General features: G+C 53.7%; 3 protein-coding genes across 25 annotated transcripts in view; 1 reads left to right on the top strand and 2 right to left on the bottom strand.

The window, feature by feature from the left end:
- The window catches only part of LOC127542508 (actin-binding protein WASF3-like), an 82,947-nt gene extending 75,641 nt beyond the window's left edge, over window positions 1-7,306 (top strand). For both annotated transcript variants that reach the window (XM_051968162.1, XM_051968161.1), the window contains one exon: window positions 661-7,306. In XM_051968162.1, the coding sequence (XP_051824122.1) occupies window positions 661-818 (158 nt within the window). In that variant the 3' untranslated portion in view covers window positions 819-7,306. The remainder of the gene's footprint in view (window positions 1-660) is intronic.
- A 4,648-nt stretch (window positions 7,307-11,954) lies between these two features.
- LOC127542935 (ARL14 effector protein-like) lies at window positions 11,955-14,865 on the bottom strand. The gene is made up of 2 exons (XM_051968875.1): window positions 14,779-14,865; window positions 11,955-13,180 (listed from the first exon to the last, which is right to left on the bottom strand). Exon 2 carries the CDS (start codon window positions 13,118-13,120, stop codon window positions 12,605-12,607), a length of 516 nt encoding a protein of 171 aa, XP_051824835.1. The 5' UTR covers window positions 13,121-13,180; window positions 14,779-14,865; the 3' UTR covers window positions 11,955-12,604.
- A 6,060-nt stretch (window positions 14,866-20,925) lies between these two features.
- LOC127542933 (paraneoplastic antigen Ma6E-like) overlaps window positions 20,926-26,029 on the bottom strand; it is a 151,887-nt gene continuing 146,783 nt past the window's right edge. For all 22 annotated transcript variants that reach the window (XM_051968851.1, XM_051968854.1, XM_051968852.1 and 19 more), the window contains 3 exons: window positions 24,328-24,372; window positions 21,709-22,470; window positions 20,926-21,118 (listed from right to left, as the gene is read on the bottom strand). In XM_051968851.1, coding sequence (XP_051824811.1) covers window positions 21,112-21,118; window positions 21,709-22,406 — 705 coding nt within the window. In that variant the 5' untranslated portion in view covers window positions 22,407-22,470; window positions 24,328-24,372 and the 3' untranslated portion in view covers window positions 20,926-21,111. The remainder of the gene's footprint in view (window positions 21,119-21,708; window positions 22,471-24,327; window positions 24,373-26,029) is intronic.

Raw genomic sequence — 26,029 nt, 5'->3', positions numbered from 1 at the left:
GTGGCCACTCCAGTGACCACAGTTTCACCCATATGGGTGCTACTTCCCCTGACAACTTAACTGATGGTCTTCAAGAGGTGATATGGCCCAAAAAATCATCCCCCTGTGGCCTCTAACTCAGCCAGGCTCTCACGATGCCCGTCCTCTGATCCTTTTTAACTTGGAAATCATTTTCAGGGACCCATGTAGCTTCCATGCCATGGGGAGGATTCATCAGAGAAGACTAGTGGAGTCTGGGTAATGAAAATACCATTTGAAGGGTGATAGAGCACTTGACTTAGAGCCACTCTGAGGTCTGCGGGACAGTGGAAAGAATAGTCATGAGGGACCTTTACTCTGATCCGTATTAATTATATAACCACTCAACTTCTCTGAGACTCGGTTTCCTCATCTTTCAGATGGGAGGTGGAGTCGGACCAGGTGATATTTAAGGTCAGATCCAGCCAAACTATTTTGAGCTTGGAAGTCGCCTTATGGTTGACCCCAGCATCTTGGAGAGTTAGGGGGCAGCCTCAGGTCCTGAGCCCTTTCCTCCTTCCTGGAGGTCTCTAAGAATGGAGTGGCCATCGTTTCTTGGGAACAATGGGCTTCGTGGGAGGTGGGGTTGGGCTAGCTGAGCTGCCAAGGTGCCAAGCTCCTGTCTTCACTGTTTCCCTGTAGGCATCCAGCTGCGGAAGGTACAGGAGCAGTGGGAACAGGAGGCCAAGAAGGAGCCTGTGGGCAATGACGTGGCCACCATTCTCTCCCGGCGCATTGCAGTGGAATACAGCGAGTCTGATGATGACTCCGAGCTGGATGAGAATGAGTGGTCAGACTAAGGGGGGGGGGCCGGGCCGGGCCGGGCCGGGCTGCTGAGTGTACCAATGCAGCTCCCCCCCTCTCCCCTCTTCCCTCCTCCCACCCCGAGCCCCCATGTGACCTTCTCCCTCCCTATTAAGGCTCCCTCGATGCCTCCCACCTCCCTATCCCTGCCCAGGCCTCTGTTGTGGCCAGGAGCAATGGGCAGCCGGTAGGGCGGCTGGCCTGCGTACTCCAGTGTGAGGGTAGGCAGCGGTGGGGGTGGGGGGAGCTTTTGAAAAATAGATCTTCATCTCTTCGGGCTGATTTAGATAGGGTGCTGTGTGTAGGCAGGAAATGAGTTAGATGGCTGCTCAAGGTACCCTTAGTACAAGGCTTTTCGGAGAAGAGGGCAGCTCTGCTTGACATACTTGAGCAAATGAGAGAAGGCCTTTTCTCCCCTGGCACCCCCCCTCCAGCTCTCCCCACAGTTCTGTGGAAAAACTTGTTGTCCACTGAGGCCCATTTGGCCCAGACGGTTCTGGAGCGGCTTCTGCCTGAGACTGCGGGGCACTTCTCCGGAGAGTAGCCGTGAAAAGAGGCAGTTTGTGAGGGCTGTGGGGCTCCTTTTCTGAGCCCAGTTGAGCAGAAGCGGAGCCCCTGGAGGGTGCCAGGGTCCTTTCTGCACAGCCTGGGAATGAAGAGATGCCCCCCCAGGCAAGGCGCCAAGCAGCCGTCAGCATGCGGGAGGCTCACCGATGCCCAGGGAGCGAAGGGTGAACGAGTGGAGGCCGCAGGCTTCCTCGTCATTGCTTATGTGGGTATACAAGGAGGCAGCCTGCTGGGATGGGAGCACTAGACTGGGAAGCCACACGCCCTGTTCTCCCCGTTCTGACACTTCCTAGTTGGGCAGTCTAGTCAAGAAACTTCCCTCCTTTAGGCTTCAGTCTTGTCATCTGTAAAATTAGGGATTCGGACCAGACGACCTGGTCATAGGGTTGCTTCTAAGTCAAGACCTAGGCTTCGGATTCTTTACTTAGTTGGTCAACCTTTTCGGGAGGGGGGCGGGGGGAGGGAGCACTGAGTAATCAGATCCGTAATTTCATCTGTATAGGAAACTCCCAGTGTGTAAATTCTGTCCCCTGATGCAGAGCAGTACCTCATCCATGGCTGCCAGTTTTAGAATTGCCCAAAGCACCGAGAGTGGACCTAGCTTAGCCAGGGCCACACAGCTCGTATGTGGCAGAGAAAGGACCTGATTGTGAAGTCACTTCTTTAGCCATGAGACCATCCTGTCTGTCCGTAACAAAAGTTTAATCCCAAATCAGTATTCCCCCATCCCCCAGCATGCTCTAGGGGTAACAGAGGCCTGAGGGAGGAATGCAGAGTGTAATTAGGCATGGAAGCTTATAGTGCCAAAGGTGCCTGCTGAGTGGCCTCGGCTCTTGGGAGACAGAAATGACTGAGATTTCCTCCTCTGGAAAAGGGCCACTGGAAGAGCGTTTGCACAGGAGAGCCCCGCCGGAAAGCACGGCTCTTGCCTCTCTTTAGGGCTTTAAGGCACATTTTGCCTTGCTGAGCCCCGCTTCCCCAGCAGAAAGGGGGAATGAGAGCACCCCGCTTCCCACTTCCGGTAGATTTGTAGAGAGAAAAAGAGAAGCCTGTTGGATATTTTGATCATCTTTGATGACAAAAGCAGCTCACATGTCTCCAGTGCATCGTAGTCACATAGTCATAGCTTCATTCGAGCCCTCCACGCAGTCCAGTGAAGTGGGCAACAGAAGGTTCCTCTTTTTACAGATGAGGAAATTGAGGCACAGGAAAGTCAAATGACTCATCAGAGTTCACACGGCTTCTAAGTGGCAGAATCAAAATGACGTTGGGTCTCCCGATTGCACTGGACCAAACGGAGCTTCCCTAGAGTCCCTCCTACCCTTTCTCCTCAGTGGGAGCCAAAGGGAGGGGTGCCGTCTCTGAGCAGCGTCTCTGAATCTTTCCAAAGCTCGGTTGTGGGTGGCAGACGAGAAGTCGTCTGGTCATCCCGGGCTGTGGGAGCGGCTATGGGCTGGCTTTAAAAATCCTTGCCCCCTCCATGTAGTAATACTAAGATTTTTTAAGGACCCACCCAGCAAATCACCCACAATGCTAATAATAGTGGCATCTAATCTGCCAGCCAGACAGCTGGTGCTCAAGAGGGTGAGACCTTCAGGAGCCCACCCTGGGTCTGGGGAGTGTCTGTTGAGGGCCCCCTTTGGGCTGGCTCCTCCCCACCGGGTGCTGCTGTCTACTCTCTGTGGTCCAGGAAGGAGGGCAGCTGAGAACCCCACTCTTCTCAGACTTGGCCCCTTCAGTTCCAGTCGGCGAGCATCTGCTGAAGTGCCAACTATGGACCGGAGGCTGCACTAAGCCCTGAGGGGACAGATGCCCACAAGGAGCTTAAATTTCATTCGGGAAGGGATGTAACATGCACAAGTGGGTTAATACAAAGTAATCGTGGAGCAAAGAGAGTACTAGCAAATTGGGGGTGGGAAGCGGCACCTGAGCTAAGCCTGAAAGGAAGCTAAGGATTGGAAAGAGACGGAGGTGAAGAGTGAGGACGTTCTGGGTATGGAAAGGCCAGTTTGTCTCCTGGGATCGCCATTTTAGGAAGGCTGTCAGCCTTTCGTGGGCCAGCTGGGGAACTCCATAAGGTTCCGCTTTGGGACAATTCAAGTGTTAGGAAATGTTTCCTTCTGTGAAGTCGCTGGAAGGGCAAGGGAATGGCAGCATCAGGTAACCCGGGTTCAAATTCCACTCCCAATACTTCCTAGTTATGTGGGCCTCAGTTATCTTCACTGGGCAATGAGGGCATCTCAGAAGTCCCTTCCGCCTGGAGAGCTCCGCTCCTGGAATCTCCCCTCATTGTCTCCTAGCCTGGCTTAGAGCTCGGGACCTTAATGAATCTAGTAACCACTCTGCCTCAGTTTCCTCACTTATCATTCTGTGTTCTGCCCGGCAGGACCCATCAGGCCATCGCTCCTACTGCTGGTCCTTAAGAGATGGGGGAAATGCCCTTCTCCCCCTCCTCACAGCTTCCTCCATTTTTATCTCCTCTCATCACCCCACAAGAATGTGCTGGGGCTCCTAACCTTCCAGCCGCAGTTCTCTCGGAACATGGCCCAAGGTCCCCCAAACCCGTTCCGCTTTCTGTGGACAAGTATGGCCGGTGGCTGGGCCCTGTAGTCATTCCCCAGGCTGGGGTGCTTAAGGACAACAGAGACTTAGCTGTGTACTCCAGAGCTAGGATGACCCCAGCCCCACAGCCTTGGCTACAACAGTGGCTTAGCCGGTCCCTGAGGACCCCTGGGAGCTTCAATGGAGGTAGCTGCCCAGCCTCTGAGGCCGCCAGTGCCTAGTGGCTCAGAAAGGCAGTGGAGGAGCTCTAGCTGACCCGGTCACAGCCTGGGGGCCTTGGCCCACGATCAGTTGGAAACTTCAAACGACCGCCTGGGCCAGAGGAAATGGATTTAGCGGTTGGCTCTGGACCAGGGTCCCATTCTGCCCCTCCCCTGTGGCCACAGTCCCCAGACACCCCCAAACAGTCTATTTTTTTGTAAGCTACTTCCTCACTTTTAGAAAAGCTGGTTGCACAGGTGAATAGGGAGAATTAGCTAGGCTTCCCATTCCTCCTCCCTCCCTCATGACTTCCGTGACCGAAACAGGCCCTCTGCGGACTCCAGAGGCCACGATGGTTTCCGGTGTTGCCCGTTCCTCTCCCCACGTCACGGCTCTTCCCTGTGTTCTATGTTCTTCTGGAACTGTCAGAATTATGGAATGTTTGAGCTAGAAGAGACCTTAGAACCAAAAATGATGGATGGAGCCATCTGTCTGTCAGGGATCTTAGAGCCTAGAACACAGAGACCACCAGACTGGGAGGAACCTTGGAACATCAACAGTAGTCGTGGCCTTAGAGTACAAAATGACAGAGGTGCCATAGGACATTGGCATGGCACAGCTGGCGAGGACCTTTGAACATGGGATTTCTGGGGGGAAGAGACCTTAGAACAAAGCCAGGAAGGGCCTGAGAAAACTCTGAAGGTCTGAACTCTGAGAACAAGGGCACCAGAAATGGGACTGAAGGCCTAGGCTTAAAACTGGGGTTCGAGCGCCAGGAGGAAGAGGAAGCCGGTTCTCACAGAATCATGGCACCTCAGGTCTCTAGCTGAGCAGGAGTCCGCTGCTAAGTCTTTGAGCAGCTCAGGGCACGTTTCCTCTGTCAGCTCAGTCAGGACACCTCCTCTGCTCCCCCAGTGTCTGGCTGCCTTCCGAACCCGAGTCCCAGGGCTTGGATGCAGCTTTCCCTTGGAGCAGTTCAGAGTCGAGGCTTCCCTCCCCTACTTGTCAGACTAACAGAAACGAGGGGTCATCCAGCCTCCAAGGCCCACCCAGCTTTTCTTGTCAGCGGCTCTCTAGCCAGATGCCAACGGATGATTGCCTTTTATGCCGGCCTGCTCTCCCCCCCCCCCCACCCCCCCACCCCCCCAGAGATGGGCCTACCTGCCCCATATGAGCCAGGAAATGGATGCTACTGAGACAGAGGGAGAAATGAAAGCGTGATGATACTTTGGCTCTCAGAGGAAAGTTTTGAGCATAGGTGTACGTGGGCGGCACCGTGTAAAGCCAGCAGTCAGAAAGCATGGCTTCCCAGTCCTCTGCTCTGCTAGTCTCGAGCGCTGTGACCTTGGGCGAGTGAATTCTTCTTGTGTTCCCTGAATGAATGGGTTCGCTCTCTAATGGCCCTTCTGGCACTAAATCCTCCCCCCCCCCCCACGCCAGTCCCCTTTTGCTACTTTGCATGAGTTTGGCCTGATATTTGTGCTGCTTGATCTCTGTGTGGCCACCTCAGGCTTGCTGATAGTGGGTGGGAGAGGTACTTCCAAAGATCCAAATTTGACTTTCGGCCACCGTGCCCTCTTCCTGTCGTGAGTTGGGGATCTCTTGGCTCTGCTACATGTGGAAGAAATGGGATTCCGGTTAGAGCCAGCCTCTCCATCCCTAGAAGGAAGGAGATGGCGTTTCCCTGCCCAGACTGGTCCAGCTCTAGGAGCATCGGGCATTTTGTCGGCTGCGGTTGGACAAGTAGACCATTACACGTGTATCGTTCGGGTCAGTCCCACCCGTTTTGAAGAATGGCCTTCTGGGACCCCCAAGTAAATGAGCAGGCGCTCTGCCTCCCCACTCCCGCCCCATCCCTGGTGTGCATGAGAGGAGGGTAAAGTACAGGGAGGGTTTGCGTGACTAGCTTCAGGCTGGGGAGGTGATTCCAAGAAGGCTTTCTGGATGGCAGAGCTGGACCTTGAGGACCAGTACCCCAAATTTCCCGAGCAGCGACATAAGTGCAGCTGTTGTCCATTTACGGTCACTTGTCCTGAAGGCTGGCTCACCTAGAGAACCTCTGGCCAGACAGTCGGTTCTTGTGCCCCTGCTTAGGAGGCCCCCTTTTGGGGCTGGATCCTATTCCCTTCCATCTTTTTCCCCCAGCTGAGGAATTTGACCATTTTCCACATCTGCTGCCTATGTGATTTGGGCCAAGTCCCTTCACCTCCCCGTGACACATTTACTTCATCTGTCAAGTGATGACATAGGACTAGATAATATCTGAGGTCCCTTTTAGTTGTAAATCCCATCATCCTTTGCAAAGGCACCTGACCCATTCGAATCACTTGGGATCTATTGTCTGCAAGACAAACCCTCCCCCAATCAGTCCAGCTATTTCTGCACTGGACCACCTCTGCGCATCTTGGTCCATCTCCAACTGCTAGAATCCTAGTGATTCTTCAAGTTCAAATGCCATTTTGTCTAAGAAGCTGTCTTCATCACCGCCTCCCCCCCCCCCCAACCAATTGCCTAGAAGTGAGATCAGAACACTTGATCCTCATCTATGTGACACAGACTATTCTAATTTATATTATCTGTGTTTCATCTGACCTCTTCCACCTTCAGTGTGAGCTCCTTGCAGGCAGCACACCCACAGCACCCAGCACACAGAAGGTGCTATCAAGGTGAATGGGAGAGAGGGGAGATAAGCAAGACTGAATGTTGGGATAGGAGAAAAAGAACGGGTGGGAATTGTTCAGATGAAAGTCAGGGTTGGTTTCTGAGCAATACCCCTGCAGGGAGTAGAAAGAGAAGGTAGAGTTGAGCATTGGCCTTAGGGCAGCCTAAAGGACTTTAGAATTCCTTGACCCCTTTGTGTTACATTTAAGAAAACTGAGCTGAGCCCAAGGGCACTGTGGGAGTGAGTGATCCGTGCTCCCATCTAGCTGGCACTTTCCTAGCCTCCTGCTCATCTGATCCTTGGGAGGGGCACACTGAAATGCCCTCCAAGCTCCATTTTTACCAAGGGGCCTTCTGAAGTCCAGAGCAGACAGTACCACAGTAAACCAAGTTGGCAAGAAAGCCAGTGGCGAGAATGCAGGGCCCCAGCCCCTTGTTCTGGGTTCCACTAAACCTGTCAGATATTCATTCTCTCTCTCTCTCTCTCTCTCTCTCTCTCTCTCTCTCTCTCTCTCTCTCTCTCTCTCTCTCTCTCTCTCTCTCTCTCTCATACACACACACACACACACACACAGCCCAATCTAAGAGTTAGCAAGTGGTAAAGATCCCCTTTTGACCTGTACGGGGTGGCTCCAAAGGCTGGCAATGCTTAGACTTTGGACAGGGAAGTAAGCTTAGCGGCAATCGGTGGGAAGAGATCCTTCGACCCCCTCCCCACCCATTCCCACTCTTCCTGTCCTCCACCACTGGCGATCAAAACCAGTCTTTCCTTTCCTTCCGTGGAGACTTTCCAAGCTGGCTTGGCCTACAGGTAGGAAAGAGTGGTGGTCCTGTCCCCCCCCCCGCAATTCTCTGGAAGCCTTCACTTCTTCCTCACTCCCCCTGCTCTCTCTATGCACCGAGATGGAGAGGACACGCACCCCTGGAACCTGCCAGCCGGGCCTGGGGACCGGCACCTTGGTGCCTCCTGCCTCACGAGTGGCAAGCCCAGGCCGGCCTCGGGTTCGTTCGGGGGTGGCTGCCTGTCCAGAGAGAACCGTGTGGGCTTCAAACTTGTGAATTTGCACACGCTTCAAGCTATCTGATGATTGATCCGCATTATTCTCAAGCTAACGTTCAAAAAGCCATCCCGCATCAGGTGGGATCGAAGCCCTTTGCATTTAGTCAATAGATGTCGCTGCCTGCATCTACCCACTGTATGCGGTTTGCTAAGTGTGAGCGAGTGTGTCTTACCCGGTGTCGTGAGATCTGCTTGCCTTGATGTGGACCCCAGAAGGTTCCAGTTGAACGGTTGCTGAGCGAGCTCCCCTCGGTGAGAGGGAAGAGAGCAGCTTTTCGAGACCTGTGTGTGAACTCCATTTGTTAGCAACATATAGCCAACGTAATCTCCCAAACTGCTGACACTTTATGCATGTGGTAATAAAAAGACCAATAAAGATTGGCTTTGTGTGGGCCTCTGCCGAGTCTCTGTGACGTGTGCTTGGTGTGTATTTCTGCGGGGAGGGAGGAAGGTGGGAAAGGGAGGGCGAGGCTGGATCGCGACAAGCGCATCAGTGTAACTGACGGCCAGACGCCCTCGGACCGGCTCAAGCCCGAGTGCTACCCAACACCTGAAGCCTCTCCCGGATGACCCTGACGAAGGATCCCACGACTTCTCTGTGGTGGAGTCGGAATGCTAGGCCTGCCGGGCATTTACTGGTCCCGAGCCCTCCTAAAGGTAGTACCTGATCCCCTTCTCCATGCCCCTAATTGGCAGAAACGGTTTCCGGCAAGCCCGGATCGGCCTCCTTGTCGTTCCTCCCCTACCCGTTGTTCGTAGGGTGGTAGAATGTTAGAGCTAGAAAGAACTCTAGCGATCTAGTCCTGATCCCCTCTTTTAGGAGGCAACTGAGAAATGTCTGTCCCAGGAAGCGATGGGCCCTCAGTCTAAGGTACGAACCTTAGCTTAAGAACTGGGATCGCACAAATCACATGACTAGAAATAACCTTAGAACATAGACAGTCAGATGGAGGGGAGCTTGGCAAATAGGACATAGGAGGTAACAAGTGGAAAGAGATTCAGAATTTAGAATGTGAGAGCTAAACGGGACTTGGAAAAACAGACCGTAAATAAAGGCTCAATACCCCTAAGAGACAATGAATATAAAGACTGTTAGGGAGAACGGAAGGATGTATGACCTGATGCAAAGTGAAGGAAGCAGAACCAGAAAAACTCTATATAACATAACTGCAACAATACCTGGAAAAGGCAAAACCAAATTCAAACTGACTCAGATGCCCTTAGAATAGCCGAGCTTGACCGCAAGACAAGAAATGAGAAAATCAACTTTCACTGGAGAGATGGGAGACCATGTGGGCAACATTACATTCGCTAACTCATTGTGTGTGTGTGTGTGTGTGTGTGTGTGTGTGTGTGTGTGTGTATCTTAATTTTGCTTTTTCAAAAATTTCTTTAGAAAGTTCTTTGCTGTAAGGGAACGCTTTCTTGCCAGGGAAGAGAGGATAGATTTGAAAGTGAACGTGACATGAAACCAAAAACACAAAGAAAATGTTTTTGAGAAAATAGGCATAGAATATTAGTCTAGAAGAGAATCCGAATGGAGCAGCAAATTGGTGCCATGGGTCAACTGCTTGGTCTGGAGTCAGGAAGACCGGAGTGATTGGCTGCGTGACCCTGGAGAGGTCGGCGAACCCATGTGCCTCACTTTGCTCATCTTTAAAATGAAGCTAGTACTAGCATCTACAGAGCTCCCAGGATGTCGTGAGGATAAAATGAGAGCTTTGTAAAGTGCTTTGTGCTAGATTTTAATCAAGAGAAGATTAGGGCTGGAAAGGGAAGGTGATTTGCCTTAAGTCACCCAGGAAACTAATGGCCCACTCGGCAGTCTCCAGTTCCCCTGACTTGTGGTCCCGTAGAAGATCCTAGCACTACAGCAAAGAATCTGAGAGTAGCTGAGATGAGGAACAAGAGAGCATCGTGCAGTTCTGCCCGAGATCCCAGGATTTCAAGATGGCAGAGCGTACACAGGGCAATGGCGTGACATGCTTCCTTCTTGGACCGCGAGAAGAACGTGGGTTATTTAAAAGAACTGTCCATGACCATAAGGGGCCTCTGCAAACTCGAAAGTCTCCCACTTCAAAGAAAAGACAGATTTCCCAGCTGCCGCCGAGCGTTGCCCCTTTCAAGTAGGAGAGCTCTCTTGCTACCGCATTGCTGCTAGGACCCCAACCACGGTCCTAGACTGACGGCCCTCAGGAGGACAGGCAAAAAAAGACCCAAATCCCCATGTCCCACAATCCGGCCGAAGGGGTCAACACCGTCAAAAGAACTGGCACCTGCCAGGAATCCCACTCATTTGACTGGGAAATGAGAGGCTTGGACTTGATCTCAAGCGTTCTGTTCTCAAATCCAGTCTCCATAGCTTCTGTTCAGGAGTTTCCCCCATAATTCTTAGCCTTTTAAGATCCTCCCCATATCTGACCTTCTGTGTTCCAAGGCCCCTCCCAGTTCTAACTTCCTACTTTCTAGCTTCCATCCCCTCGCTAACATTCTACGTTGGAAACTCATGTTCTGTCCTAAGTTTCCTTCCAGTTCTGACATGGTATGTCATAAGGGGCGGCTTCTTAAATTGGGGCTTTCGACCCAGTATGGGGGTCTTGTAACGGGATGTGAGGGAGTCACGAAATTATGATCGTCAGTGAATGATTTATATACCATAGACCCGGGGCCATGTCAAAATTTCTTGGGTGAAAAGGGGTCACAATTGGAAAAAGTTTAAGAAGCCCTATTCCAAGGTCCTTCCCAGTTCTAAAGGCCTCTGTTCTAAAATCCCTTAACCGTTGTTACTATTCTAAAATGCTTTCAAGTCCTGCCATTCGGTGTTCTTTGTTGAACTAGTCTCTGAGCGCCCCCCCCCCCCATTTTTATGTTCTCTGGTTCTTGCGCTGCCCTGATGTTCCCTAGCGCTTATAGATTATCCCGGAAGGCTCCGGCCTGCTCCCGATCAGGGAATGTGTCCAGGCTGAGCCGCTCCCTGTGATCAGGGTTCTTCAGTCAGCACTAATTCCATCAATTTTACACATTCCTTCTCACGGTGAACCCGAGGCTAGAAAAAGGTGACGAGATCATGTGTCCACATATTTAGGGAACTAAGCCTCAGGCGTCCTCCCGAGGCCTCGGGAAGGTCTTTCCCGACATTCTGTTATCCCCTGAAATTGGGAGAGTATTGGGGTCAGGGAATCTGAGTATCCAGTCACTGGAGGAAGAAGTGGATGTCAACTAACCTGCCTGCCTTGTGAGTGCCGAAACCGGAGCTAAAAGCCAAACTTAGACCACAGTTAGACCTGGGGACAGACTGGACTCTTAAAAATATCAAGGAAATCAGGCCTCGTGAAATTGTCTGGGAGCCAACGACGACAATAACTGAGGACAGTGGCCAAGGACCCGAGGCTCTCCTGTAAAAATGTGTCAAGCCCCCCATCACGGTCCCATCTCTGACACTACGTGGGGGGGGAGGGGGACGAGAGAGGAGGACTACCGGTCTGTCTCAAGGCAGCTGAATCTGTTTTAAAAAAATACATTTCCTTAGACGAACAGCACGTGGCGAACCTATATTGGATTACTTGCTGTCCACGGGATGGGGAGGGGGAGGAGGAAGGGAGAAAAATTTGGAACCCAACCATCTCTGCAAGGATTTGGAAAATAAAAAGCTGTGGTCGAAGAAATTTCAATTTCCATGTCTCCCCTGGGCCTTTGTGAACAATTAAGGGGAAATTCGATGTAGCCTCGGGGCTCCTCCCTGAGGGGCAGAGCTTGAATAGGGTAGAGTCCTCCTGGTTGGGGCAGAACCCTAAGTTCTGGCTGCATGGCCAAGTTTTGTGCTGCCCCCTGGGTGAGGCGGGATTGCCCTCCCTCCAAATGTAGATCTTTCGATTTGATTTTATTCACTCGTATTTCAGTCACTTCCGACTCATTGCGATCCCATTTGGGTTGTTTTTGGGTTTTTTTTTTTTTACCTTTTAAAAACCTTTTCCCCTTCACTTATAGTTGGGAGGGCACAGGGGTACCCCATTGGATATGGTTGCCCAGAGCCCTGCTTGGATTCTGAATTGAAAGGAACTTTTTGCAATTAAAAGCCGACTTTGAGTTTCTAAAAGTTTTTTTTATTTTTTTTTGTCTTTAAATGCTGTTACTCAAACAATACTTATTCATTTGGTCTAGGAAGACCTCTGGATAACTTAACAATTAATCTACTATCACTTGACATGAAAGATTAAATTGGAGAAGTCATAAAGAATCCAAAATACAACAACGTAACAAATAAAACTGTTTCAGGCAATTATTTGCCACCTTCTGGTGGATGTGATCTTATTATCACATTCAGTAATAGTTAACACTTAAGTATTTTTTTAAACCATCAAACACTAATGACAACATGAAAAACAAGAAACTCCTGGTATTAGAGAATGAGGCTCCTTTTCCTTTTCCAAACCTAAAGATATATCTGAACTGGCTATGGTGACAACTAAAGATGGAAAGATGGTGGGGCAGAGATCACTTCATCTGTTTTCTGTGCCAAAAAATAATAAAATCCTAAAATGATGGAATCCGCTGGAGAGGATGTCGTCCTTCCCCAACACTGGAACCATTAGTTGACATCGGGATCACTGCAACTCTTTGCCCACTCCCTAAAACTCATTAGAGGAAAAACAAAACAATTAAAAAGAAAAAAGAAAAAAAAAAGCCAGTTCCACCCTCCAAAGAAAAAGGGAGCCCAGTGTGGCCAGGACCTCACTCGGGAAACGCAAAGGGAAATGCGTTGACCAGCTCGCCAGATTCGTCCTCCACCTTGTTGTAAACCCACTTGCGATTCCGGCGACACTTGACCCCGCATTTCCTGGAGTTGCACCGGGGGCACGGGTAGAAGCAGCCGGCGCAATCCACCTGCAGGCAGTCGCACAGATCGATACCGTTACAGATCAGCCTGCCTTTGCGGTCGTATTTTCTCCTGTTTTTCTTGGGCCCCATGAAGATTTTGGTATGGTAGGAGAACACATCGGGCCTCTGGCGAGGTGCCGGGCCGGGGTTTGCAGCGGCGCCCTGGGCCTCCTCCTCTTCCTCCTGGATTTCAGGCCCGGCCGCTGCCCCCTGGGTCGCTGGCTTTTTCCCTTTTAGGGATCCCATCTTCGGGGGCGCCTCTTTTGCGGCCCTCTGCGCCATCTGCCTCGGAGCGGGCCCAGGCTTGTCTTCGATGTCCTCTGGGTTGGTATCGGAATCCTCGCTTCGCATCTCCACGTCAGCACTCATCCTGGACGATCCGGGGGCCGGGATGCTTCTCCCCTCTGCTTTGGCACGAGTCACAGGGATCTTAGGAAGGGAAGCAGAGACGCGTCAGCGATAAAAACAAGTGAGGCCGGCGGGAAAGCCGACTGGGAGACCGGGGACGCCACCGACTTAGGGGGAAAATCACATTCGAGAGAATATTTTGATTTGCAAAATACTGCTATTTTTCTTGTAAAAATCCAACGTTTGTGAGCTCTAGAACAGGGCTTCTTGAACTTTCTTCGTTCAAGAAAGCACTCGTGACCTCTTTTTGCCCAAGAAATTTCTACACCATCCCGATCTATAGATAGGTCTATATAGATCCATAAATCTATAAACATCAAACATTGGGAGGATTCTGGGAAGATGGCGGAGTAGGTCAGTAAATCTCAAACTTTCCAGATTTCCCCCAGGAAGAGAACGAATTTCCCCTCAGGGTTAACATAGTCAGTGAAAAATTAAAAACACCTGAGGCGGAACACAGAGCGTCAAAAGAAAACTCCAGGCCACAGATTAACTGGTGTGAAGGGCAAACACTCCCCTCCGGGATAGCTCCACAAAAACAGCAACCCCGGGGCTAGCTGCGGGTGTGGCTGCAGCCTCCACTGGAGTCACAGAAACTTCACCTCTGGGCCTGCGGACTGCCTGGGGAGCTGGAGGCCTGAGTCCGGGAAAACTGATCGGGAATGCCAGGCCCAGCTGTGCTACTGAGACCTGCCCTGAGTGAGAAGGAACCAGCGCACCAGGCGAGTGCAGAGACAGTGCGGCAGGGACACTGCTGGCTGTGGGCATTTGTAGGAGAGAAGGAGCTCTTGGCATGGGGCTCCAGGTCACAGGGGAGAGCTGAAGGAAAGCTGGAGGTGCCACGCCCCCATCCATGATCAGTGGGGCTTACACTAATATTTCTCATTTAAAAAAAAAGGAATCAGCAAAAAAGAAAGACCCCCCCAACCGTAGAAACTTACTATGGGAACAGGGAAGATCAGGGTTCCTTTTCAGAGGAGGACGTGGAAGTTTAAAAAAAAAAAAAAAAGCTTCTTCTAATTCAAAGAGTAATGTTAAATGGTTCTCTGCTGGGACAAAATGAATAGAACCCAAAAACGAATTTGAAAATCAAATAAGAGACACTGAGGAAAAACTTAGAGGAGAAAATATGAGAATAACTGCATTGCCTAAAAGTTGCGACCAAAAAAAGAACCTTGACACAACAATGGAAGAAGTAGTCCCCCAAAATTGTCCTGGACTGATAGAGCATGAGGGGAAAATAGAAATAGACAAAAATCCACCCATCACCAACTCAAAAAGATCCTTACTGGTAAACACATGGGAATAGAATTTATATATCTGGAGTTATTCAAGCTTAAATCTGCACTAAGACCTTTAGGACAGTCTGTGTGTAGCCACAAGTAGACCTCGGGATTTTTGTGCAAGCAGAAAGGAAGGAAAATGATCTTGTACATGTGTGCCTGCAAACTTGTCTCTATTAGGAGAGCAGAGTATTGCCCCCAATCAATCAATGAAGAAACCCTTGGGGTTTTGGTGCGAGAAGTTGGGGGCCGAGGATAGGGAAGGGGGTCCGATCCCCAACTTACAGAGAGCAGTCACGAGTCCCCGGGGTGCTGGTTCCTCACTGTTATACTTACAGAAGAGGCCACTTGATGGGCAGGTGACGATCCGGAAAGAGGCCTCTGTGGGTGGGAAGGAGGGATGGGCCTTCACCAGGACCTAGGTGCCAAACAGAATTTTCACTCAGAAATGCGAGAATGGGAGGGGAAAGTGGGGGCAAGGAAGCAGACTGGGCTGCTGGGGCCATGCTTCCTGCAAGTTAGCGGAGCTTTGCTGTCTGTACCCGGGCAGCGCCCCCCATCCCCCGCGCCCCCCTCCGTGCGGGTCCAGACATCTCCCCCAGTCGCCTGGATCCCAGTGGGGGCGCTGGTTCCGGAAGGCTGGGCACCTGGGCCCGCTCCTGGCCAGGTTTCTAAATGAGGCCATGTGAGCCGTGACTCAGACAGGTGGCAGGGACGGGCAGGACAAGGAGCATTCCCTGCCAGGGGGTGTTGACCGTCGGTAGACGTGGCCAGATCCTGCCCCGGTCGGACGGCCCCGTGCTGCATACTGGGGGCGGAGGGGATGGCGGGGAGGGGGGCTCCCGGAGAACACGCATCTCCCGCCCGCGCGGGTCACCTGCTGGCCTGCCACTTGACCTATTTCCTGCCTATCTTCCCGAGCCCCGGGATTATCCGCGCTCCTCGTTAAGAGAGAACTTCTGGACTCGCGGCTCCTTCAGAGCGCTAGCTCAGAAGCCCCTCCCGCCGCCCCCCAATACGATTACTTGTGCCGCATCCCCAGGGGCGTTGGCGGCACACGCGGTACCACCCGATATGGCCTCCCGTGGAGTTGTAGGGTCTAAGATTAAGCATGTTCACTTCCTATGACGGCACTTGAACTTCAAATGCCGCGCCCCAGCTGGCCCCACCTTGGTTGCCCCACACACACACTCCTCAGCCAAGAGGTGGGGAGGGGACTGGGGGGGCCATGGACGGGTCCGCATCCACCCAGAGGAGCCCCCCACCCCAGATGAGCCTCCTCCCCACAGGCCTCAGGGCCCCCGGGAGCCTTGCTGAGCTTTGCTCTCCTCCCCCTGCCAGCCAATGACCCTCTGCCTCCAACCCATCCACCATCTTCCCTCAGAGCTTGGAGGTGGCCGAGACGGGGCCCTACTTCTTCTCCCTCTGTCTCTATCCCCTCCCCTTCTTTTCCTCCACTTCCTGCACCCTCCTCTCTGCCTTCCCCACTCAGGCTCAGGGGTCCTCAGGAACTCGACACCTCAGGGACCTCTGAAGACACAGGAAGCAAAAGATTGGGGCTGCTTGGCCCCCTGGAGCACCGGAAGGAGCAGGGAGAGGGAAAGGGAGGGGCAGAGGGGCTCCCATGGCAGGCAGAGAGGAGGGGGAAGGGAAGGGGACAGGGGGACTCCCAGGGAAAGCCATGGGTGCCGCTCTGCCCCCAGCAGGAACAAGGTGCAGTTGGGCTGCAGGGACCCTCACAAGTTGGAACAGGAAAGCCGCCTCTGTTACAGGGCAGGAAACTGGGGCCCAGGGAGGGGAAGGGGCTTCATCTTGAGTTTAATTATCATCATTAAACCCCTTCATTGTATAAAGCAGGAAAATGAGGTCTAGAGTGGTCACATGGTGACCTTACCCCCTTACTCAGGGAATGAAACAGAGGCAAGCAAGACTGAAATCCACTTTTGGTAATGAGAGACAGACACAGAAAGAGGAACATAGACAGAAGCAGACACACTCTCCGGTAACGAGGGGCCGATCTGGTTACTCCCGTGGGAGCCTGAACTCAGGCCCGGTTTTTAGGCTCTGTTCTATCACCAGCACTGGTGTTGGTGACATTGGGCAGCACGCTGACCTTTCTTTGAGCCTCCGTTGGCTCTCCTTTCAAGTGAGAAGCGTCCTCTAAAGTAGGAGCCCTTCTGGATGTGAAATGTCATGATTTTGAAACGCAATTTTCCTTTCTCAACCGACAAAACTTTATAATTGTGTCTTCTATTCTGTAATCAATCAATTCCATCTTTCTTTTCTATGTTCAACCAGAAAGTCCTTAAGAAGCACCTACAAGGTCTCATAATTTCTAGTAAATTAATTTATTTCAGTGAATAAAACCTTGTGTTATTTATTAACCTCCCCCCTTCCCTACACTCCTATGAGTCCTGTCCACATCACTCCCCTCTTACCCCTCGAGGGCAAGATGTAAGCGAACCCGGAAAGACGTAAGTGAACGCTTTGGCCTGTCTGGGAAGCCATGCCTGCTTCGACAGTCCCGAGGTCTGTTAGGGGCGCTCTCCTCCGCCGGCGTCAGTATCCTGGGAAGGCCCCCCGCTGTTCCTCTGGCTCTGCTCACTTCCCTCAGAGCACAGATGGATGATAGCCAGGGGAGCAGAGACAGATCGCCACCCTTTTCCCAATCCCCATCAAACGGCCTCTGCCTCGGCCCGCCTCCCGGGGAACCCTCAGCAGCCGTGGACACCCGGAGCATCCCTTCCTCCCTCGGCCTCAGAGACGCCAGATTCTCCCGATTCTCGGCCCACCGAGATGGGCCCCAACTGATCTTCTCGGTTCCGGGCTACGGCCGATCGGGCTTCCGGACCTCTTCGGCTGTTGCCTCTGGCCTTCCTCCGGCCACAGGCCCTCCCTCGAGGATCTTCTCCGCTCCTCCATCTTCACCTGCCTCTCTCTGGTCCCGTTGGGGCTCCCATCCCTCATCCCTCACGGCCAGCGGTTCTCAGGACGTCACCGCAGAGAGCTGCGTCTTCTGGCTTCGCTCTCCCTCCCCTGTTCCAGGCCTCAAAGAGCTCCTTTGGGTCTCGCTTTTCCCAGCTTGCTCATTTTCCCACTCTGACTGGGACAGACCTCTCGGGTCGGTCTCTTCTTCTCTACTCCTGCTGTGAGCGTGCATCTTCTCCTTGGGCTCCCCGGGGACCACTGCAGCAGCCCACTCTCTCTGGCCCCCGAGGCAGCTCGAATTCCTCTCTTTTTCTGGAACTCCCCACCGCTCCCTCTCCCACATCTTCTGCACCTTCACTTACGTTGCCCACACCCGGACCGTCCTCTCTTCTCCTCACCCTGTCGAGGCCCATTCAGACCCCAGCTCCTCCACACGATCTCCTCCTTCCCCCAAATGAAAAAGGCTGCTCTGTTTGTACCTGTCGCCCAGCTCTTTCCTTCTGTCTCCAGCTACTCGTCGGGTAGCATTTTCAACATGACACTTCGCTCTGGGAATTACCCCACGAGAGTCAGACTCGCGGTGGAAAGCCCGATGGCATTGGCAGAGGGACCCCAAGTTCTCCCGAGGTGTCCCACCCGAACGCAAGCTTCCTGCTTTGTCGGAAGGCTTCGGCATCCCTCCCGTGGGGGAAGGCGTGAGGGAAAGCGATTCACAGGAACGCTTTCCGTGGACTTTCTGCCTTTACAGCGTCTGGGCCCGCAGCGAATGATGGCGGTCTCAGCAGGGCAGACCAGACTAAACAAAAACCCGATAGCAAAGGAGCCTTCAGCTTCTCTACATCGGGGCTTTAGACGTGTCCCGGTCCCGAGTGAAACCACAAGTCCTAAGTGCAAAAGGTGGTGAGCCACGGACGCCAAAGTAACTGAGGTGGCCCGACGCGGGGACGTGACCCCTCGGGGACCCAGGTGACCCCGTGAGACTAGCCCTTGCGGAATCAACAGGCCCGGGGTGGGTTGAGAAATCCCCGTGGACTGCTGCTCCAAATGCCCACAGCCCAGCACGGACACAGGTCACCATGGCCTGGGACTCGGCAACCTTTTGTGCCACGATAGCATGAGGGCAGACCGAGGGAGAGCAGAGAGGGCAGAAAGGCCGAGGGGCCAAAGGAGGGGATCGGATCACCGAGCAAGGCCGATTCAATGATCGTGGGGCCAGTCATCAGGCTGGCAGGTGCGGCTCTCTGGCCCGCTGGAGGGCAACGGGAGGAAGAGAAATAAGGCCCCGTCCCTGCCCGCGAGGGGCTTCCTGACACTGTGGGGCAGAGGACAGGGAGGGATTGAGACGTAGATACATGTGTATATACATATATATGTATACACGTATCTACCTGCAGTATAAACACAGATGCGCGTATACATATATGTGTGCACACACACATTATATATATATATTTGTATAGCTGCAGTGTGTGCGTGTGTGTGTGCGTGCGTGCGTGCGTGTGTGTGTGTGTGTGTGTGTGTGTGTATTGGCTCAGAGCGAACAGCGGGGATGCTCCAGGAGGTGGACTGTCCTAGGATATGGGTCAGCTTGTGGCATTCATGGGGAAGGTGGGTGGATATCAGGTCCGTTGTCTGGGGGCGGGCACTGCTGGAGTGCCACCTCAGTTGTTAAGCCAGGGCCCTAGCCGTCCCCCACCCAGTCAGGAGCGACCAGAGCTGCTGACGCCAGAGCTGACGAGAGGCTTCTCCTTCTGTCCGCCATTGTACCTGTCTCCGTGCTGCTGCCTCCTCCTTCCCCTCTGATTTCCTCCTTTTCACTGTCCAACATTCACTTGGATGAGAGAAAATTTGCCCCTAATAAAAACCGATCATCCTTAATCAGTGACTCGTCTGGCTCCGGCGAAGGCCTCCGAGTCACGGCAGTGGATTGCGACGGCTGCGTTCCAGAAGAGATCAGAGGGATCGGAGGAGCTCCCCTTTCTCTTGGATTTCTGCAGCCTCCATCCAGGGTCCTCATCACCACGGACGCTGCTCCCCCTCTTCCCAAAGAATCACGGACTCTGAGAAGTGAAAGAAAGGGCCACGCAGCCTAGTCCGGCCCAGCCCAGAAGAGGATACCGTCCCTGACAAATGGCCGTCGAGCCCCTGGGTGGGGAGCAGTTGCCGTCCCTTATGAAGTTAAGGGGAAGAAGTTTGCCAACGTAGCCTCACCAAGCACATCTGGTTGGAAGACTGTGTGTGACCGAGTGGTTTGGAGGAAGCTCTTTTTCCACACGAGATAATCACTCGTGTGTCAGAAATCTACAAGAGGACAGCATGTGTCCGACACACAAGTTTGGAGAGGTTCCGATAGGACGGACAGCCGCAGAAAGAACGATGGCGATAAAGGTGATGCTTTATTGTTAGCTTGGGTGACAGATGCCCGCTCCGGTGATGTAGTAAGAAATAGGGTGTGTATGGATGGAACTGGGTGAAGGCCCCGAAGGCTGCCCAGGAGCCTGCTTCCGGGCCTAGTCTGGGACACACTGGTGCTTTTCCCACACTTGAGCCCCCAGCAGCCGGTGTTTGCTTGATACGGGATTTAGGATTTAGGGAGACTCGCCAAACCCCCGCCTCGGAGGGAGACACATGGCCTCCATCTGGGCAGAGGGCACCTTGCCAGAACCACCGGTATAAAAGAGGCTTACCGGGACTTCTAGGAAGCAGGTTGCCGGTTCCTTTTGAGAGGGCTGCTGTTCATAGTTTGCTCCATTTGGCGGATAAATGTCACGTCACACGCATGGGGAAGTTTGTGTTTAGTAACTGAGGAAAGCGTTTGAAGTAGCGTCTCTGCCTCTAAGCAGTTATCAGGCATCCCACCCTGCACCCTGTGCAGAAACTCCCCAGTCCAGGACAGCCCTTTCCGTTCCATGGAGGCCAAATCCCCCTCTCCCCGCAACGTCCGGCCGTCATGCCTGCTTCTGGCCCTCTGGGGTCAAAGGGCCCAAAGGTCATTTCTCTCCCGCATGTCAACCCTCCAAAGAGGGCTGCTGAACATCCCCTCGAGAAGGGCGAGCAGGCTCCCCGGCCAAGGTCTTCCCGCCTCCGGGCTGGATGTCCCCATGCTCCTGAGACCGGGCCGCAGGCCCTGTCCCACCCCGTTTTCCTCCCGTGTGACCCCTCGTCCTTGTTCCTCTTGTGGGTCCCCATGTGTTTCTGGTATTCCCCTTCCTCTCTCCCTCGGCCCCCTTTCCAGAGTATGTGAGTGTGTGAGTGAGTGTGTGTGTGTGTGTGTGTGTGTGTGTGTGTGTGTGTGTGTGTGTTGCCCTGGGAAATGAGGTAAGAGTCCACCAGTCTCTAACATCAGAGAAGTACATCTGGGCTTGCTCAGCCACAGAAGAGGCCCGGCTGGAGGCCCACTGCTCGACGCCCTTCTCCATATGCCAGGTGCCAACAGGAGCTGGAAGGAAGCTCCCGAGGGCAGGCGCTGCTTGCAGGTCCCCACCATTGAGCACAGGGCCTGGCATAGACAAGGTGCATCCTCACTACTTGTGCTGCAATGAATGTGACAATGTGTTAACTTCACAAATTTTTTTATTCTTTTTTATATGCTCTGAATTTAACAATATATACTCTTCTGTTATGGAATTTTATAACTATTTTAAATATATATGTGTAAATATATATATATATATTTTTTTCCATTTCATAAACTGCAGAAGAGAGACTCTGAGGAAGAGTCACAGGAAAATTCTGACTCCTTTAATACCTGCAACAAAACAAGAGTAAAAAAGGTCAGGGCATGCAACTATATCGCCACCTGGAAAACACCAAATACACAACGTATGACAGACGACTACATGACCACGGATACACGACAACAGATACAAGCAAATGGCACAAAGACTATTTTGTCTTTGCTCTTTGTTGCTATGGTTGTAACCCTAGCACTGACTGAATCGGGCAAGAGGGCTTTAGGGACCTGGAGAATTCTGGCCTGATCTAGTGTCACCTGAGGCTGGAAGGCCCCGTGTCACTAGTCCCCAAAAGGCAGCTTTGGGAGAGGAACCAGTAGAAAATCTGCAGGAAGATGGCCACCTTGGGTCCCCTGTGGGTGGAAGGCCTTTGGTTTTTTCCCTACATGTGGGCTCAAAGAAAAGGCATTCGGGAGGAGAGGGTGGGCAAGCTGTGCTGGTGCTCATGGCAATGCTGCTGGGAAGCAGTAGGAGTCCGGATCCCCAACCCAGCTCCTTGTCCAGATAGGGAAGCTCACCCCGGGAAAACTAAAGAAATGTACACAGAGACACACAGAGACACACAGAGACATAGACACTCAGCCACGTGGGGCTCAAGCCTTACTTAGCATGAGGAAAAGGGAAGGTCCTGACCACTTCTCCTCCCTCCTCGGTAATGGCCTCGTAAATCCACTTGCGGTTGCGGCGGCAGGTGGGCCCGCACTTGGTGGACTGGCACTCGGGGCATGGGTAGAAACATCCCAGGCAATCAGTATCCAGGCAGTCACAGAGGTCTTCGCCATTCAGGGTCAGCCTTCCTTTATTGTCGTACTTGTGCATCCCTTTCTTCCCCCGTGGAAGCTTCACAGATGGTTGAGCAAATTGTGGGCCAGCTTGGCTCTGGGAGCCAGAACTGGTGCCCAAGCTGGCAGTGCCCTCTTGGCGAGCTTGGCCGCGGGGACCAGCTTTGCCATGGGACCCGGCTTGAGCTTGGGCCCCGGCTTGGCCTTGGGCCCCGGCTTGGCCTTGGGCTCCGGCTTGGCCTTGGGCCCCAGCTTGGCCATCAGCCTTTTTGGTGGAACCACGGGGGCGGCCACGGCGACGGCGGCCAGTGCTGGTGGAAGGAGCGGCAGCAGCACCACTCTTAGCTTCTTCATCCTGGACAGGCTTCTTCTGCTCTTCTTGCTTCTTAACCTCAGCTTTCACCTGAGGCTCCGATTTTGTCTCCTGCTTCTTGGCTGCCTTCTGCTCCTTCTTGGTGGCACCCACTGATTTACTCCCAACCTCCTCCTTCTTCTTGGACATTTTGCCCCTGGTAAACATTTTCGCTCAGTGGAAAGGCAGCTTCTCTTGCTGCCTCAGCAGGCTTGGAAGTTGGCTGTGGGACCTTGGGAAGGATAGCATGCACATAGGGTCACTAGAGGCGTGTGTATGGATGCTACTGTGGAGGGACATGGCATTCAGGAACCGAGAAAGATCACGGGTCTCGGCCTGGGTCTCTATAAAGAGGGATCCTTGAGTACCTTCCCAAAGGGAGACAGGGAAGAGGGGGGGAAACCAGGCTGAAAGGGTGAGCCAGGCCTGGCTCAGGCCCCATCTCCTCTCTCCTCTTTGCTTCTTCTTTCCCTCCTTCCCAATTCTCATTCTCTCATCTGGCTTCCAAGGACTTACCGGGACCATCACAGCAGCCGGCACTAAGTCCCGAACGGGCTCCCCTGCCCTCCCTGCCAATCTCCTCTTGCTTTCTGTCTGCCTGCCTCCCGGTTTCCCTGGCTCCCCACTTGGGATCATCCATTCTCCCAGCTCTGGATGGAAAGAGCCAGCCTGCTGCTGCCACTGCTGCTGCTCTTCCTCCTCTTCCTCCTCCCCTCCTAGGCCTTCATCTGGCCCATCGTCCCTGGGCTTCTGGAAGCCCCCTCTGTGACCTCCCGTCAGACTCCCTTCCACCCTTGACCTATTCAAGCAACATTTTTACCCCCCCCCCCATACACTTAAGAGCTGAGCTGAGGAAACCAAGCTTTCCCTAGGGCTAAGGGGGGGCTGGGGAGAAAGCCTTCCCTGAGACCACCCTGCCTTCTCTCCTGCTGAAGGCACAGCCCCGGGGTGGCGGAGGGGCCGGTGGGTTCCCCGGGGATGACACTGAGCGGCCCCCAGCACCAAGGGCCAGGGCAGGAAGGCTGCCCCCCCCCCCCCCGCCCCTGCTTCCTACAGTGAAGCCAGAGCCGGAGGGAAGAGGCGCTTTTCAGAGAAAGCCATGGAAGCTCCGGGGCAGGCTGGGTTAGGCTAAGACTGGAGCTGTGATTCCCTTGCCTTAGGGGGTCCCAGGCGAGGGGGTCCTTCTGTGACTCCTCCCTTAGGAGGCGGGCACTTTCTCGCCAAGGAGATGCGCTTAGAGCAGAGGGAGCCCAGTCTCTGAGCGGGGGAGCCCCAAACCAGACTGACTTGGGACTGGGAACCCTGGAGCCGAATAAGCAAAGAGACTGCAAGGGGGATGATGTTCCTCTGTGCTCGCTTAAGTTTCGGGGAGCAGGACGCCTTTGTATTGGAGGTCCAGGCCCTGGTCTGGGGGCATCCCGAGAGGCAGTAGCTTGCCCAAGGCAAGACCTCCCAATGTGGGGACTGAGCTTTGTTGTAAGCGAGGGCTTGTACTGGGAGAGGGAGGGGTGATGACTAATGGGGGGGACGAGAACGTCATCTAAAAGGAACCTCGGTGCGCCCGCTCACAGAGCAGGGTGCTCCGTCCCATAAGGGTGGACAAGCCGCTGTTTCCATTGGGGGAGGGAAGGGGGATGCTGGGAATCACCAGACACAAACAGCCGGGTCCCTTTAGCCGCCCAGCTGGGGAAGGAACATGATGGGGTTCCGTGGGGCTCGCCAGGCTGGCCCTGGCGTACGTGACCCCCAAAAAGGCTAAGGCGGCCTCGTGGAACTCCTCCCTATCTAGCGAGAGGCCTCACCCTGTTTCATCTGGCCCCTTTCCCTCGGGTGCTGACTGAGCCCCTGCAGAAGCAATGGGCAGGGGGAGGGGGGGCCAGGGCTGGGCTCCGAGGGAGATTCTCCCCCTGCCTCGGGGCCAAGGTCAGCCGCCCAAAGGGAATCTGGGCCCCCCGGGCCAGGCCCTGGGGAGGGAGGGAGAGGAGGAAGGCCGACAGGGGGTGGCCACTGACCGGCTTCTGACCCCGAGGGCCGGGGTCCAGCTCTTGCCCCCCACCACATCTGGGCTTTAAGCTCTAGGGTAACTTGCCTTTGGAGTCTTCTCCCAGGCTAAGCTTTCTCCTCTCGAACAAACCTGGAACAAAAACAGAAGCGGGGTCAGCGAGCGGGTTTGTGCCAAACCAGGAGCGCCCCCACCGGGGCCTCCCCAGAGCCTCCCAGTGCGGGAGACCGCGGAGGGAACCATGGCCAGAGTGCACACCCTCCCAGCCGAAGGCCAGACCGCCGGGCAGAGCGTGCCCACTCTGGGCCGGGCACCCGGCCGAGCCACAGGAGAACCGACCGGCTCTGGCCCTCAGGGAGCTTACCTTCTGCTGAGGGGGTTCCGCCTCGCCTCGGGGGAGGAAACAAAACCCACCTCCTGGGGAGGCCCGAATGGTTCCAATTCTCCCCTCCCAGTAGCCCACCCATCCAAGGTATGAATTCTTGGGGCTCCTATCCACTCCTTTTCTACCAGGGGAAACTGAGGCCCAGAGAGGCCCAACACACTCCTTACTCTCATGCACTTCTCCGACTGCAGGACTAGGGCCAGGACCCAGATTTCCTGCTTCTGCGTTCAGTGATCTGTCTGGCACTGGGTAGATAGAGGGGAGCAGGGCGGGGTGGTTTGTCCCGATGAGCGGGACAATCAACCTGGTCCTTCGTAGCCTGGCCCCTGGGCCGTCCCAGGATGCAACCAACAGGCTATGAGCCCAGTAGGGAGATGGCCATTTTAGGGGCTCTCGTCAGCCAGCCAAAAGCAGTAAGTGGTTTGTAGAGAGGAGCCTCCTTTTACACAGTAGGTAATTGAGGCCCGAAAATAGGAAAGGTCTGGCCCTCTCTCACACTGATAGAAAAGTCTTGTATGGGAGGGGGAACAGGGAGAGGGAGAGAGGAAGGGAAGGGAAGGAAGGGAAGGAAGGGAGGGAAAGAGAAGAAGGGAAGAGGAAGGAAGAAAGGGAGAGGGGAAGGGAGGGAAGGGAAGGGAAGGGAAGAGAGAATGGGAAGAGAGGGGACAAGAAAAAGCAAGGGGGTAAAGAGGGAAGGGTAGAACAGAAGAAAGAGAAAGGACGGCCCTTTCCACCTAAAACACCCCCATGGGGTCCCACATCCTCAGAGACTGGATTTTGTGTTCTGATCTTCAAATTCTGGTCCCTGGGACCCTGTTGGATGAGGAGGAGAAAGCCAGGAACTCATCTACTCCTTTTAACAGAGTGGGAAATTGAGGCCTAATGCGGGGGAAGGGCCTGCCCTCTCTCACGCTGATAGAAAATTCTTGGAAGGGAATGGGCCAGGAGTAGGGAAAGCGAGGCAGGAAGGGAGCGAAAAAAAGAGTCTGAGAGAGGGAGAGAAGGAGATGGGAAGGGAGGGAAAGAGAAGAAGGGAAGAGGAAGGAAGAAAGGGAGAGGGGAAGGGAGGAGAAGAGGAAAAGAGAGAGAACAAGGGAGGAGGAAAGAAGAAAGCAGGAGAAAAATGGACAGGCAGGGGGACAGAAGAAGCGAGAGAGAAAGAGAGGGAAAGGAGAAGCGAGAGGTATGGGAAGAGAGGGAGGGGAAAGCAGGGGAAATAGAGAAAAGAGCAAAGGGAGAGTGGATGGGAGGGAAAGAGATGAAGTGAAGAGGAAGGAAGAAAGGGAGAGGGGAAGGGAAGGGAAGGGAAAGAAGTGGGAGAGATGAAGAGGGAAGGGAAGGGAAGGGAAGGGAGGGAAAGAGAAGAAGGGAAGAGGAAGGAAGAAAGGGAGAGGGGAAGGGAAG

The sequence above is a fragment of the Antechinus flavipes genome, chromosome X (assembly GCF_016432865.1).
Source record: "Antechinus flavipes isolate AdamAnt ecotype Samford, QLD, Australia chromosome X, AdamAnt_v2, whole genome shotgun sequence".
In the NCBI taxonomy this organism is placed as follows: domain Eukaryota; kingdom Metazoa; phylum Chordata; class Mammalia; order Dasyuromorphia; family Dasyuridae; genus Antechinus; species Antechinus flavipes.
The sequence above is the reverse complement of the archived record's forward strand: the minus strand, read 5'-3'. Positions and strand labels throughout refer to the sequence as shown.

Bases quoted from the DNA above. Each gene is read 5' to 3' on its own strand.
- LOC127542935 (XM_051968875.1), bottom strand. From the start codon at position 13,120: ATGAGTGCTGACGTGGAGATGCGAAGCGAGGATTCCGATACCAACCCA.